Source organism: Electrona antarctica (genome assembly GCF_951216825.1).
Source record: "Electrona antarctica genome assembly, chromosome: 16".
Lineage (NCBI taxonomy): Eukaryota > Metazoa > Chordata > Actinopteri > Myctophiformes > Myctophidae > Electrona > Electrona antarctica.
The window spans coordinates 19,860,973-19,874,887 of NC_136797.1; the positions used below are offsets into that span (position 1 = coordinate 19,860,973).

A 13,915-nucleotide genomic window follows, 5' to 3' on the forward strand; every position below is an offset into this window, starting at 1 on the left:
TTAATTATTTGTATTTTGCATTCATTCAATCAATTTGTTAGATTTGTTGGTTTGTTTGTTTTAAAAATTATACAATTATTTTTATATTATATTTGTATTAAAAAAATACACATTTTAAATGTAGTACTATCCAGTTAGCCAGTCCAAAGTTTCATTGCTTTGCTCCTACCCTACTCAGGGGCAGCGGTGGCCTAAGGGTTAGAGGAGCGCCCTTGTTGCCGAAAGGTTGCCGGTTTGATTCCCCAGACAGGCAGGAAAAATCGGGGTGGGGAAGTGATTGTCATCACTCACCCAACACCGCTGAAGTGCCTTTGAGCAAGGCTCTGAACCCCCAACTGCTCCAGTGGAGCTACTTAGTGGCCAACAGTATAAGACTGTGGTTGTACTGGTCAGCTCCCAGGTTTTTGTGTGTATGTGTCTGTCTGTGTGTTTCTATGTGCAGGGCGTTGCTGAAAATGAGCACTTGTGCTGCAGCTACTACCCTGGGTAAATAAAGGATAAAAATTAGCCTATGAGCACTCATCTTGGGCATAGTCGCCAATGGAATTGCGCAGACCTACAAACCCGGCATGTTTGGCCCATACTTTGGTCAAATACCAAGTATTGTTTGAAGTAGTGCGGTAACTGTGCATTTATGTTGCCCTTAACTAACAATATAAGTTGATAACACTTTACTTTAGGGTACAAAATCATAGTGGCAATACAATTTAGGCATTAAAAAATCCAGAGCAATTTACAGTAAGCAAGAACAAAACATGGTAATACATCAAATACATTAAAAGATAGTCATCAAGAATCATACGTAAGCTAACAACCTAACAGTGGAATATCTCTAAAGAAACTATGCGTATACAGTGCTATGTCTACATACTGTACAATGTTATCTAAGTTACATAAGTTGAGCCTTTGCATACGCCGGAGGTCGTCAAGGCTAGGGCAAGTGCTACGGCTTCATTTAGTTTGATTCATTTAAGTATTAACTCTTCATTAGTTCATCACGAATTAAGCTTAAATTAAGTGTATGAATTTGTACTCTGGAGTGTTGCCAATTATTTCCCCAGCCTTTTCTCTCTTTTATATTAAGAGGACACAGGGGCGCACGCACACACACACACACACTCACACACGCACACTCACACACACACACACTATTGATTTGCTGGGTAATTGAGTAGAAATATGTCTGACTCCTTGTGGCTATAGCCTTATGAAGGCTCATATCTGAACCGGCTCCAAAATGTGACAGACCATTTGTCAACCCTCTGAGTCCCTCTCCCCTCCGAGCACAAGTCTTCATATTCAACGGCTGTAATCGACAAGTAGGCTGACTGATTTAAAGTACAGTACCAGCTCCTTGGGGGGATTAATTTATACTTTGACATACAGCCACACCGCTTGACAAAATAACAATTTTCAAATGCTTCCGGTCATACAGTCTGGGATACGGAAGCTCTTTTGATGATTAAGGGGGAAAGCGGATGTGAAGCCTCCTCCCGCTTCCGTTTCGTCTTTACAGTCTGCTTAGCAGAAATGGAAATTGAAAATAAAATTATTTGAATACTTGCCCTGATGAAGACTCTTTTGTGAGTCGAAACATGTTGGCGTAACTTTATTAATAAAGAACCTTGATTTTATATCCACCCTCTCCTCATTTTTGAGTGGTGCAACCACTCCCATAGACAGCTTTGTGTCCTCCTGGGTCCCTGGCTGTGTCCCTCTGTCCGAGCACAAAAATTGCGTTTTCACCACCAAGTGTCACTTTTGCGCAGCCTAACACACACACACACACACACATATTAACTGTATATATGATTTCGGGTGTGACAGTACAGTACAGTAGAGGGACCCCCACACGGTAACTGTCATTTCTCAACCATTTCGGACGCTGGGTGGTTCGCCAGAACCGGGCAGCTCCCCTGTGTACGTTCCTGGGGGTCTGGATGTTCCGGGGACCCCCCGGGGACCGCCCGGGGACCATCACACGGAGTTGTACCACTCACTTCACACAGGTGTGATTTTTATACTTTTTTGAGTGCTCGGATCACCGCTATTTGTCTATAGCATATGGTGATTGTGGAATAGTTGTCTGGCTACGCAAGACTACTTAAAAGTTTCAGAAACACTAGCTGTCAGTTTATTCTGAAGTGCACAGTGTTCATTTAACCTCAAAGAGGTTTGATTGTGACAGACGTTTGCCTATACAATAGATCTGGGAGCAGCAGGGACTGACTCCAGGGAAAGAGAAAGATGAAGTGAAATCACAAAATGCACAATCAGCTGCCTCCGTATACAAGCTCATTAGAAAAACAATGTTTTACCGTCCTTGGCACATGCTAGCGCTGGCTTTATTTTTGGATTTTAATCATGTCTTTGGCAGCTGCTTATTTATGCTACAACACATAATGGGAATTAGAAGGTAAGATGCACTTCACCATCAAACAATGGTTTTTATTGTGGAGAGAGAGAGGGAGGGAGGGAGTGAGAGAGAACAGAAGCCTGTGCAATTAAATATACAGACTCTGTTCGGAGCTTCTGTATAGTGTGTACTGTGTAGTGCCTCTCCAAACTGATCATACTTAAAAGTCAGGATTCACAGCTAGAGCCCAGTCCTAACTAAAAAGCAACTAATTATCTCTGTCAGGCCAGAAAAGCCAGCGGCGGAGATTATGTTTTTGAGCGGTGCCTCTGCTCCAATACAGCTATTATATATAGATATATATGTTTATCCATCCGTATGTACAGTATATGTTGTATGGGTGTCCCTGCATGTCTGTCCGAGCACGGAAATCTGCAACACGGTAACTCTGATCATTTCTCAACTGTTTCGGATGCGGGAAGGCTCACCGGAACAGGGTAGGCCCCCATTGGCGTTTTCCTGGGGGTCTGGATGTTCCGGGGACCCCCATGTGGTAACTCTGTAATTTCTCTATTTTTTTCCAAATAGTACAGTAGTAGTAGTAGTACAGTACAGAGCACAGTACACTACAATACAGTACAGACTCAGAGCACAGTACAGTACAGTAACGTAACTATAACAAGAATAAATGTATAGTTGCACCGCTCAGTCCACACAGGCGTGATTATATATTTTTTGCCCTGGTCTGTGTGTGTCTATAACCACGAGAAGTAGGGGTCCAGCTGCACCCGCGCCCCTAGGTGTTGTACACTAATACATGACGCATGATGCCCCTGGTCTTGTAAGACCCTATGCATAATTATTTTAAAGTCAAGTCAATTAAAGGTTACGATTCAAAATGTAAGTGTCAGCTTTTCACCGCCTACACCAAAATGCTGTCGAGAGATGGGTGTGGGGCAGAGAGAAAATAGGGTGATTTATTGTCATTGCCAATGGTGTTTTGTCCATGTTGCTTGAATCCATACACTGTTATTACATACATGGCTTCTGAAAAGGTCCTCACTGGATACACAAGCTCAGATCTACATGCAGATCTGCATGTAGAGCTATGTTTTGCTATTCCTTGTATGACAAAGAATAAAGGGTTTTATGTGGTTAAAGCCTATGTAACATTACTATCTGCCAGTGTAAACATAACCCACACACATCTATGACACACGTGCACCTATTACTGACACTGTACAAAGCCCTGGGCAGGCCAGACGGCCTGCAGATATGCTGTCTTTGAGCACAAGGTGCCTGCTCCAGCAGGTATACAGGGTTGAGCCACTTACTCAAGTACTGCACTTTTACTTTACTTGAGTATGACAATTTTCCGATACGTTATACTCAACTACATCTCAGTCCGAGGCAAATGTTGCCCTTTTTAGTTTTTACTCCACCACAATGATTTTAAAACTTTAGTTACTTTGTAGATTTAAATGATTACCAATTAAGCCCTCTCTCTCTCTCTCTCTCTCTCTGATAATTGATGTTGTTTCCCAGGGCATCAGTTCCCTAGCTAGCTATAGTTCAAATAGTTTACAATGTTCAGACCAGCAGAGATAAAGCTTACAGCCTGAAATCATCCCATGTTGGTTTGTCTCCTGAGCCTGAACTTGACTTCATTTTTGGTCCAGCTCATTCATACTGATAGATTACTTTTCCCCATGTCGGTGTTTTTTTTATGTTTCATTTGTTGGCTGCTTCGTAAATTGCAGTTTCAGATCTTGGTACAGAGAGATATCTTGAGAAAAGAACATTATTTGCCAGTATGTCCTATTTCTTTCATGGCTTCATGGCAGCTGGACATAAAGGACAGACATCTGCTGTCACTTGTTCTCTGTGTTCTTCTTCTCCAGATGGCTGGTGGGTTGCTAATACATTAAATAGAAAACACTTGATGATTCTATGGTGGTTCTTGAGGCTCAGAAACACTTCATTGACCAAATATATTTGTATCACATACAGTTTGAACGGATGGATGGATGGTACGGTAGGTAGGTAGGTAGGTAGGTAGGTAGGTAGGTAGGTAGGTATATAGATAGATAGATAGATAGATAAATGGAACACGTGTCAGCTTGAGCATGCTAGAGCTAGAGAGACCAACACAACCACATTGGCTGACTTGCAACAGGAATGTGATTCCTTCCCACAGCAATGTGTGACCAGGCTGGAGTCCAGGTTCTTGTTCTTCCACAGTCTAGGTAGCCTCGGTCCCAGCCTTATTCATCTGTGAAGAGCACTAGGCTGTACAATGACAAATTCATATGTCTTGTTTGAGTTTTTTACAAATGTGTGTTCCTTAAAAGTGGGACACCATTTCAAAGACTGGACTCCCAGCGGAACCGGAAACAGGCTTCCCAACAGTTGTTACAACAGAGAAATTATCAGTATATGGTATAGCAGTGACTGCCATTTTCTGGTTCCATCGATCGAGACCCCATTCATTTTCCCATAGAGATTTGTTGTGTGTGTGTGTGTGTGTGTGTGTGTGTGTGTGTGTGTGTGTGTGTGTGTGTGTGTGTGTGTGTGTGTGTGTGTGTGTGTGTGTGTGTGTGTGTGTGTGTGTGTGTGTGTGTGTGTGTGTGTGTGTGTGTGTGTGAATTATCTTAAGCCTAGAATCAAACCATCCAGGATCCTGGTGAATCATGACCATAAAACGTTTGATCCTGTGAAAAAAGTAAAACCACAAAACAAATGAAATATTTTTGGAAATCTCTATGGGAAAAATTAATGGGGGAACCAGAAAATGACTGCCACTGCTATTCTCTCTCTCTCTCTCTCTCTCTCTCTCTCTCTCTCTCTCTCTCTCTCTCTCTCTCTCTCTCTCTCTATCTATCTATCTATCTATATACACACACACACACACACACACACACACACACACACACACACACACACACTGATGAGAACATTGTTAGATTGATAGGCTATCTGTCAATCTAAAAATAAGATGCAGCACGGGTCAAGGTATTGCTGTCTAATTAATCCTCCAGTGACTTGGTAGATCCCACGAGAGCTTGTTGTCCGTAACTAGGCAACTTATTGGTTGCACACGCGGCTGCGTCACTTCCTGACAGGCGACGTCCAGGGCAGCTGCGATACTCCACCCACCCGCACACACACACACACACACACACACCTCGCTTGTAGATGCCGTGGAAGCGGAGAGGACGGAACAGCAAAACTGCAAATTGAGTCTAAAAAACAAACGTAAATTCAACGACTGAACGACAAGAGCAGCATTATGTTTGTCTCCATGCAGTTTGGATGTAATATCGATGTATTACTTGCAGACTTGGATGTAATTTGCAAGTAAGCCTGCCCTGGCGCCAGGATAAGAAGTTCATATACGCGGACAGAAGCGCTGACCAAAAATAACTTTTCGCTTTGACAGCCACGCGCAATTCTGTCCGAATCGCGTTCGGAACGTGGTGATACAACTTTTCGGCTCCCCGCTGAGAGGTTTTCGATTATTTTAGTTTTGTTTTACATCGGAATATCTTTTCTCTGCGGCGTCTGTTGACGGCGGCGGAGCAGTGGACACCGGAGAAGCCACCTGACCTCTTTACACACACAGGAACAACAACGCGGACTGGATCATTACTAAGCTCTCTGACGGATCGGGACAGAGTTTTCCAGCAGGATGCTGGACATGTTGTAGGCGCGATGCATCTTAGGCCAGGGAGCACGTAATTGTTGTTTTTGATATTTAAGGGCATTGCATTTCAATCGATTAATTATGGATATCCATTCACGGTAACTTGATTCGCCTGTTTAAGTTAACTTGTTCCATAATTTGACGCTCGAACAAGTGGTTTCACATCCACCAGAGAGAGAGCCAGCCAACATGGCTATTAACGCAGTGCACGTCCTCGGGGAATCGGATTGCAAAGCACCGTTTTAATCTCGTGCTGCTGCTGCTGCCAGCTGCCTGCTGTAGCCCCGATGTCCGCGCTGCTGCCCCCGGTCTGCTGCCGTGCCGCGGTCCCCCCGCTCCCCCCCCGGCTCTAGGATGAGCCACACGGACCTGGAGCGCATGTCGCTCAGCTCCTCGGCCAACTCGGTGGCCTCGTCGAGCGCGCGGACGCTGTCGGCCAACGTGAAGAAGCTGCACAACGCGCTCAACCTGCTGCTCAGCGACTTCGAGCGGGAGCAGTTCATCCACTGCCTCAATGTCTACCACTCCAAGCGCAACGTGTACGACCTGGTGCAGACGCTCAAAGTCATCCTCAACGCGCCGAGCAAGAGGCAACTCCTGCCCATGCTGCGGCTCGTCATCCCCCGCTCCGACCAGCTCCTGTTCGACCAGTACACCTCGGAGGGCCTCTACTTGAAGTCGGAGCTGCAGGGGGCGAGCAATGGCAGCGCCGAACAGACGCAGGGTGGCACGCCCGGCGGCAGTCCGACTCCCCGATCGGGGCACTTCTCGCCGAACAACCCGCCGGAGTCTCACCACATGGCGCTGCGGGGCTCCCCGGACAGCTTCAGCACCAGCAGCGAGGGGACAGCTCCCCTCGTGCCGCTGCTGGGCAGAAACTTCCTGCACGAGCCTCCGGGCGAGCCGAGGCACGTCTCCATGAAGAGGCACAAGAGCCACGAGGGCCTGGGCTTCAGCATCCGCGGAGGGTCGGAGCACGGCGTCGGCATCTACGTGTCGCTGGTGGAGCCCGGGTCCCTGGCGGAGAAAGAGGGGCTCCGGATCGGCGATCAGATCATGAAAGTCAACGACAAAGTGTTCGAGAAAGTCACACACGCCGAAGCGGTGAAGGTGAGCTGGTTTATTTGTTGTTGTGCTTGTTAAAGTAAGGTGTGCGTGCGTGCGTGCGTGCGTGTTTGTGTGTGTGTGCGCTAAAAGGCCTGGCTTTGCATCACTTGTCCTAACATGACTCCCATTGTGGTTTCCACTCGTCACAGAATGTGTTCCCTCTTTTGTTTTACAGTAATCAATAAGTGACCGCACAATGCACCTTGTTAAACTTTTGGTGTAGATCGATACAGTACAGCCATGTGGTAGCCTACAGAAAGTGGGTTGGCAATTATCCAAGTAAACAAGGTGTGTGTGTGTGTGTGTGTGTGTGTGTGTGTGTGTGTGTGTGTGTGTGTGTGTGTGTGTGTGTGTGTGTGTGTGTGTGTGTGTGTGTGTGTGTGTGTGTGTGTGTGTACAATTTACAATTTAAGCATTTAGCAGACGCTCTTAATCCAGAGCGATTTACATTAAGCAATAACAAAAGCATGGCATACATCACATATATAAAAAGTAGTTATCATGAATCATAAACTAAGAACGTAACAGTGGAGTATCTATGTTAACTATACATACTATACTATATAATATATTATACATGTGTACTATAAAGTGCTATGACTACATAAAGTGCAATTCTAGAGCTGTCTACGTAACAAGCTATAGGTCTGTTTAAAATACTATCTAAGTCTACATAATGTGCTATCTAAGGGGCTAGGGTGTGTGTGTGTGTGTGTGTGTGTGTGTGTGTGTGTGTGTGTGTGTGTGTGTGTGTGTGTGTGTGTGTGTGTGTGTGTGTGTGTGTGTGTGTCTGTGTGTCTGTGTGTGTGTGTGTGTGCGTGTGCGTGCACGCCAGAATCTGGCCTGGTCCTGACCCTATAGATCTATATAATCATCCCTGAAACAAAGTATTAATGGTGTATTTGAACTGGATGCCTTTTCAAGCCAACAAGCCCGATTTGGTGAAGGAAATTCATTTTGGTGTTCATTGTTGTTGTGGTGACCACAACGGTTGAATTGCTACGAGATGTACTGTAGAATACATGTTTACAGCAATGAAGGGAAACTGTATTAGGAGACATTGTAATTGGAGCCTTTCGGGGCAGATGGTAACTACAAGCGACTGTATCAAGAACCACTCTGGCTTTAAGCTAAACACACGACAAGGCTGTCGGCTGACCATTTCATGCCTTTCTACAGGCTATACCATAGTCAATGTTATTGAGCCTAAAGGAGCCTATTAGCAAATGGGGTAATAAAGGAGTATGGCTGATCTGCGCTGTAGATGCATTAATTTAAACCTTGCCGGGACCTTGGTTTTATGAGGCTGGCTGTATGAGCTGTCCATGGTGCTAAAGTCTGATTCTGGGATCACGCCTTTTCTCTCTCTCTCTCTCTCTCTCTCTCTCTCTCTCTCTCTCTCTCTCTCTCTCTCTCATAGTAGAGCCTATTCTATAGCGTACTTCATCTGAGAGTATCACATTTTTTATTTTAACTCACTTATTTTCATCAAGCTCTCTTGCAACAAAGTAGGTCTATAAACTGCACACAGTGTAGAACAGGGACATGACATTGCACTTATAGGCGTAGGCCTACATTCCTGGAAATGTTGGCAAAATTTCATGTCAAAATCTAAAGTCCATTCTTGAACTGGTGTATAGGTCATTTTGGAACCCCATGCAAAGCAAATGCCTGCCTTGCTGCACAATTGACAATCAGCACATACAGACATTGATAGGCGTATCTGCCTATCAATAAATCAATCCAACTTTATGCAGGAATTCGTCCAGCTCACACAGGAACTTAATTTGCAGAAGGACCTGCTTGCACAATTAGACACAGTGCTTACGTAATATAAGAAGGATACAGAACGTACTAGACCTACAGAAACAGGGACTTGTAAGCTAGCATTCCTCAGATCATTTAGTATACAGTACTGTATATAGCAACATATGTATTTCAGAAAACTCTAGACAAGTGTTTTTTGAAGGTATTCGTAGAATCCGCCTCAGATCATGAACAACATCAATCAGTCTGAATTCTTTCAATATTGGAAATGTGTGCTCTCCCAGTGGATGAAACATGTTAGCTAGCTACACAGTAAAACCCATTATATTTAATGCAAAAAAAGAACACCCTGGACTAGAATCAGGCTGTGGGTGGGGGCGGCTATCCTGCTCTCCTATCTCCTTTCACCATGACACGGTTGTGGCGAAAGAGAGAGGATGTCTGCTTCGGGTCTGCTCTAGGTCCACATGGAGGCAAAGTGGACCCTGAGGTGGGCAGACCTCCACCTACAGTATAGGCGGTCATTTGTTGTGTTCGTGTCTGAACTGTTGATGAGAAATGCTGTCTATGAAATCTATAAGCTTTTATAGACAACACAATATGCTCTAGGTTCAATCTGCCCAGTCATGGTAAACCCTGATGACTTCATGGGGTGAGTTGTGAAGTCAGTAGATTGTGTTTGGGCTCTGGGGATGAAAGGGCCTCTATACTATAACTATACTATTCTCTCTCTCACTCTCTCACTCTCTCTCACCCTCTCTCTCACTCTCTCCCTCTCTCTCTCTCTCACTCTCTCTCTCACTCACTCACTCACTCACTCACTCACTCACTCACTCACTCACTCACTCACTCACTCACTCACTCACTCACTCACTCACTCACTCACTCACTCACTCACTCACACACACACACACACACACACTCTCTCTCTCTCTCTCTCACACTCTCTCTCTCACACTCTCTCTTTCACACTCTCTCTCTCTCTCATATGATAACTACAATAGGAGAGAGAAAAGTATTGTGAAATCAGAAAGATAATTTATATATTAATTAGAGAATGTGTTGTCATTCAAATTTTGGGAATGTATTGCACAGTATCTATCTATAAATGCACCAAGTCTCTGTACTTACATCTGTCTCTGTGTGTAATCCACGTAACTCGAGAACGGTTCGCCCCACCGACTTCAAATTCGACACACGCATTCCACACCACCGCATGGGGTGCAGTGGCCGGTGTCGAGTCTGGACAGAGCCCCTGCCCTGGGTCCATATATAGAGCTGGCCTGTTCGAACATCATTATGACGTCTGCACTCTGCATACTCCATACTCTGTATACTCCATATTTGGGCATGCATGACAAATAACTCCATATATGGGCATAAAAGGGACACAGATATAATATCTGGGTGTTGCATGCATTTCCAACTTGCATCGTTCCAAGTAGGCCAGTGCCCAACGGGCACCACTGTAGAGGCCCCACGGGCACCGCTCTAGTATAAACTAGAAATACACTCTGTCGAGGTGCCAACTTACTGCGCGCTAGTACTGCCGACCTCTGCGAACTTACGATCAGCCCCTCTATAAAATGTATATACCTACCTTGAAGTGTACCTTAGTTACGTCACCGTCAACAGCCAATAAGGGAAAACCATTCTTACCGTTACCGACATTCATACATACATACATATTCATACATGCGTTACCTTTTACCCACCCAACATTGAAACATAACTTAATTGCGTCACCATCAACAGCCAATTATAACCATGCATACCACTTTTGATCCAGCCGACCACAGTACTTGCGCACTCTGCTTGCGCAAGTAATAATGGCGGTATGTCAGAGAGAGAGAAAGAGAGCCTTTTTGCAGGTGTGAAAAGGCGCAGGAAATGACCTCCCTGATCGGCTTCTCCCTTCCATTTAGTCTTTATGGCACAAATACCGTAATCGGTCGTACTTTGGGATGTCTTTTGGGACAGCTGGTGGCCCAGCCCAACCGGTATGCGGATCAGAGAGGGAGGAAGGCATTAGAAATGTAAAAAGCTTGGAGTCTCTAAATTCAATGGGCCCACATCAGCTGGGCCGCTGCCAAACACATTCACATGCCGTGGCCTTGGCCGCAAGTCAGACTCTGAGAGAAACGGAGGCTGAGCTGGATGCTGCAGCTTTGCAGACTGCTAATGGTCACTGCGTTGATTAGAAAATCAGAGTCGGAGATAAGAACCTAGCTAAACACATGGAGGGAATTAATACTTTGGCAGCACCGGGGGATCATTCCACAGTTCTTAAGAGAGATGTTTGTTTGGTTTGTTGTTGTTGTCAACTTGTATACCTGTAACAGAGCAGCTGCTGTTGGGAATCTGGGAAGCTGTGTTGGCCAGATTCTGATAAAGCTCTTAAATACCTTCTGTGGAGTTGACTTCTAGTTAGCAGACTGTTAGCGTGCGTGCGTGCGTGCGTGTGTGTGCGTGTGCGTTGCCTGGTAGCTGACTAAGCAACGAACACATTAAGCTGAGGCTCAATGACTGTGTGTGTGAGATGTATTTGTAATGCTTAAAGATGGAGTGCCGTGATTTTCTTCCACCCTAAAACATGATCATCAGGTATTATTATTATATAAGGAGGAAGAATTGTTTTCAAAAGAGTGTACAGTATTTGTTAAAATTAAATTTTTGTATGTGGACACACCCACCAGTTTTTTTTGTTTTTTGTTATTTTTGTTTTCTTCCCAATTTTCTCTTAGTTATAAGTTAACTTAACAATGTAATATAAGGATAGGCATTAATAAGCTACCAGCTTCCGCCTGATACCTTTTCGATCATGTCAAATGAGTTTAATACATGATTCTTCTTGTAATGTTCCAACGGAATAAGATCGAAATAAACCATTCATTCATTACAAAAAAGAGAAGGTATGCAAGTTCATCAAGCTCCCTTGGATAAATAAACATGAGAAAAATAAGTCCAACAATTTGATGACTTGTTTTTCTCTGCCCTTTTCTGACCTTAGTGTATTTCTCAGAAATTCTGCCAGCTCATTTGTTTACATGATTGATCACTTTGTAGAAATTTTAAACACCACTCCATAACACAATGGGATCATTTATTGGAGCCATGTCCTATTATCGCCTGCCCAGCACACTATGATTTGTATGAGAGCCACAACCTTTTTAAGTGTATAGAAGAATTCAATCGCCATTAGAGAAAGTCACCTCTCCCTTTTTAGAAAATATATTCTGCCGAAGTGTAAACGTTGCAGAAACCATGTCGGCGCTGTTTGTGATTTAATGAAGAGAGCTTTGGCCTGGGTTCAAATATTTTCTACTGATAAGCTTTGTAGCTTTACGTCAGTTTGATCGTTTTTATCTTGCTTTTATCTCTGCATCTGTTAAGTTATAAGTCTTTTTACACAAGATGATTGGGAGTTCTCATTTTTCCAAATTATCGCTCGCATTATGCGGGACCACCTGCCTATAGGCAAATGATTTTGTTTGGCTTTGTATTGATGGAAACTGGAAGATCTTTCCAACAGTTCTGTTTTATATGCAAGTCATGTACAAAATTATGTCTTTCCATCTGCTGCTGTACCTGCTGCAGAGCGTTGTATCTGCTTGCACAAGAGACTGATATTCTGCCTCAATTATTTCTATGTTGACCATGGAACTTCTGTATATCTGACTGACATCGTGTCTTGTTATCTGGCATTGTTTCCTTTGTTCCTTTCTATATTCATACGACTATTTGAAACTGCAAATGATATGGCTTTTTAGTTTGTTAATTTCTATTCTTGGCTCCTCAACAATAAAAGATACCTGGCCCGCACACTGCTACTTGCACGTTCAAGAGAAGGTATTTGATAATTAAAACATTAATACCTTCTCTTGAACGGGCAAGTGGCATTGTGCGCCTGTGCGGGTATATCTTCTATTGTTGTTTTTGTCTACCGTTTGTTGCCTACACACCTGCTTTTAAACCTTATGAGTGTGCAGAAGTTCTTTTTCACTAGTATTCTTGGCTCTTGAAAGTCATCTCCAGCACTCCAGTCTGAGGTCTGTCAGTTCAAATGCTGCAATCCAAGTTGAGTGGCGAGACTTAAGCAGGTACTGAAGTATGCCAGTCAACAGCATTTTGGAATGTGTGGAACAGAGCTGATATGAAACTGTCTGTAAAGCTGGATGGATTCGAAAAAATACAATAACCTTAAAGCAGCTTTGTGATCTGTTAAGATATGAAGGCCCATTTCTGCCACTCAATAAAACATAACTGGCCATAACTGATAGGCATCTACAGTATATATTTGTGCTATTTATATGCCTGCAAGAGACTCCTTATTCTTTGAAACTCCCCATTCAGAAAGGACCTGTATTCCCAGACCCAGTTAAACGGGAGATCTGAATGGACGGACAGGAAATAAACCTCATGTCAGTGACCATTATGATGACAACCATGTGTCTCACTCATCTCTGTGACAGGGTAGGTCTTAAGCCTATACTAGAATCCGTAGGCCTGTACATGGTTAACGGTAGGTTCAGAGGAGAATCCGTATGCCTGTACATCAGGGGTGCCCACACTTTTTTGACTTGAGGTCTACTTTTAAAATTGCCAGCTCAAGGTGATCTACCAACCAAAAGATAATTATCCCTTTGCTTAAAATACTCAAAATATGTACCTATATGGCGAATACATAAATAACATTAAGGCATTAGGAGTTTCAAAATCTAGGTTTCAAAATCAATTCTATTTATTTATCTTTTCAGTTTCCCCGCATTGCAAAGAAGAGACTTAATTTCTGACTTTTTCGGATTTTCTGACTTGATCTGGCCTGTTAACATTTTCATAGACCTGGTTGCTTGTTTCTCTCTCAGTCACGAAATGTGGCAACCGTCAAAGCTAGTCCTAGTTTGTTTTGGTTGTGATGCATGGATCATGGCATCATGATGCTACCGCACAGACCACACAGAGACTACCGTGGAGGCGCGGAC

At 43.9% G+C, this 13,915-nt stretch overlaps 1 protein-coding gene across 3 annotated transcripts in view; it reads left to right on the plus strand.

Moving 5' to 3' along the window:
* The first annotated feature begins 5,511 nt into the window (after positions 1 to 5,511).
* The window catches only part of whrna (whirlin a), a 198,358-nt gene continuing 189,954 nt past the window's right edge, over positions 5,512 to 13,915 (plus strand). For all 3 annotated transcript variants that reach the window (XM_079525207.1, XM_079525208.1, XM_079525209.1), the window contains exon 1: positions 5,512 to 7,169. In XM_079525207.1, coding sequence (XP_079381333.1) covers positions 6,414 to 7,169 — 756 coding nt within the window. In that variant the 5' untranslated portion in view covers positions 5,512 to 6,413. The remainder of the gene's footprint in view (positions 7,170 to 13,915) is intronic.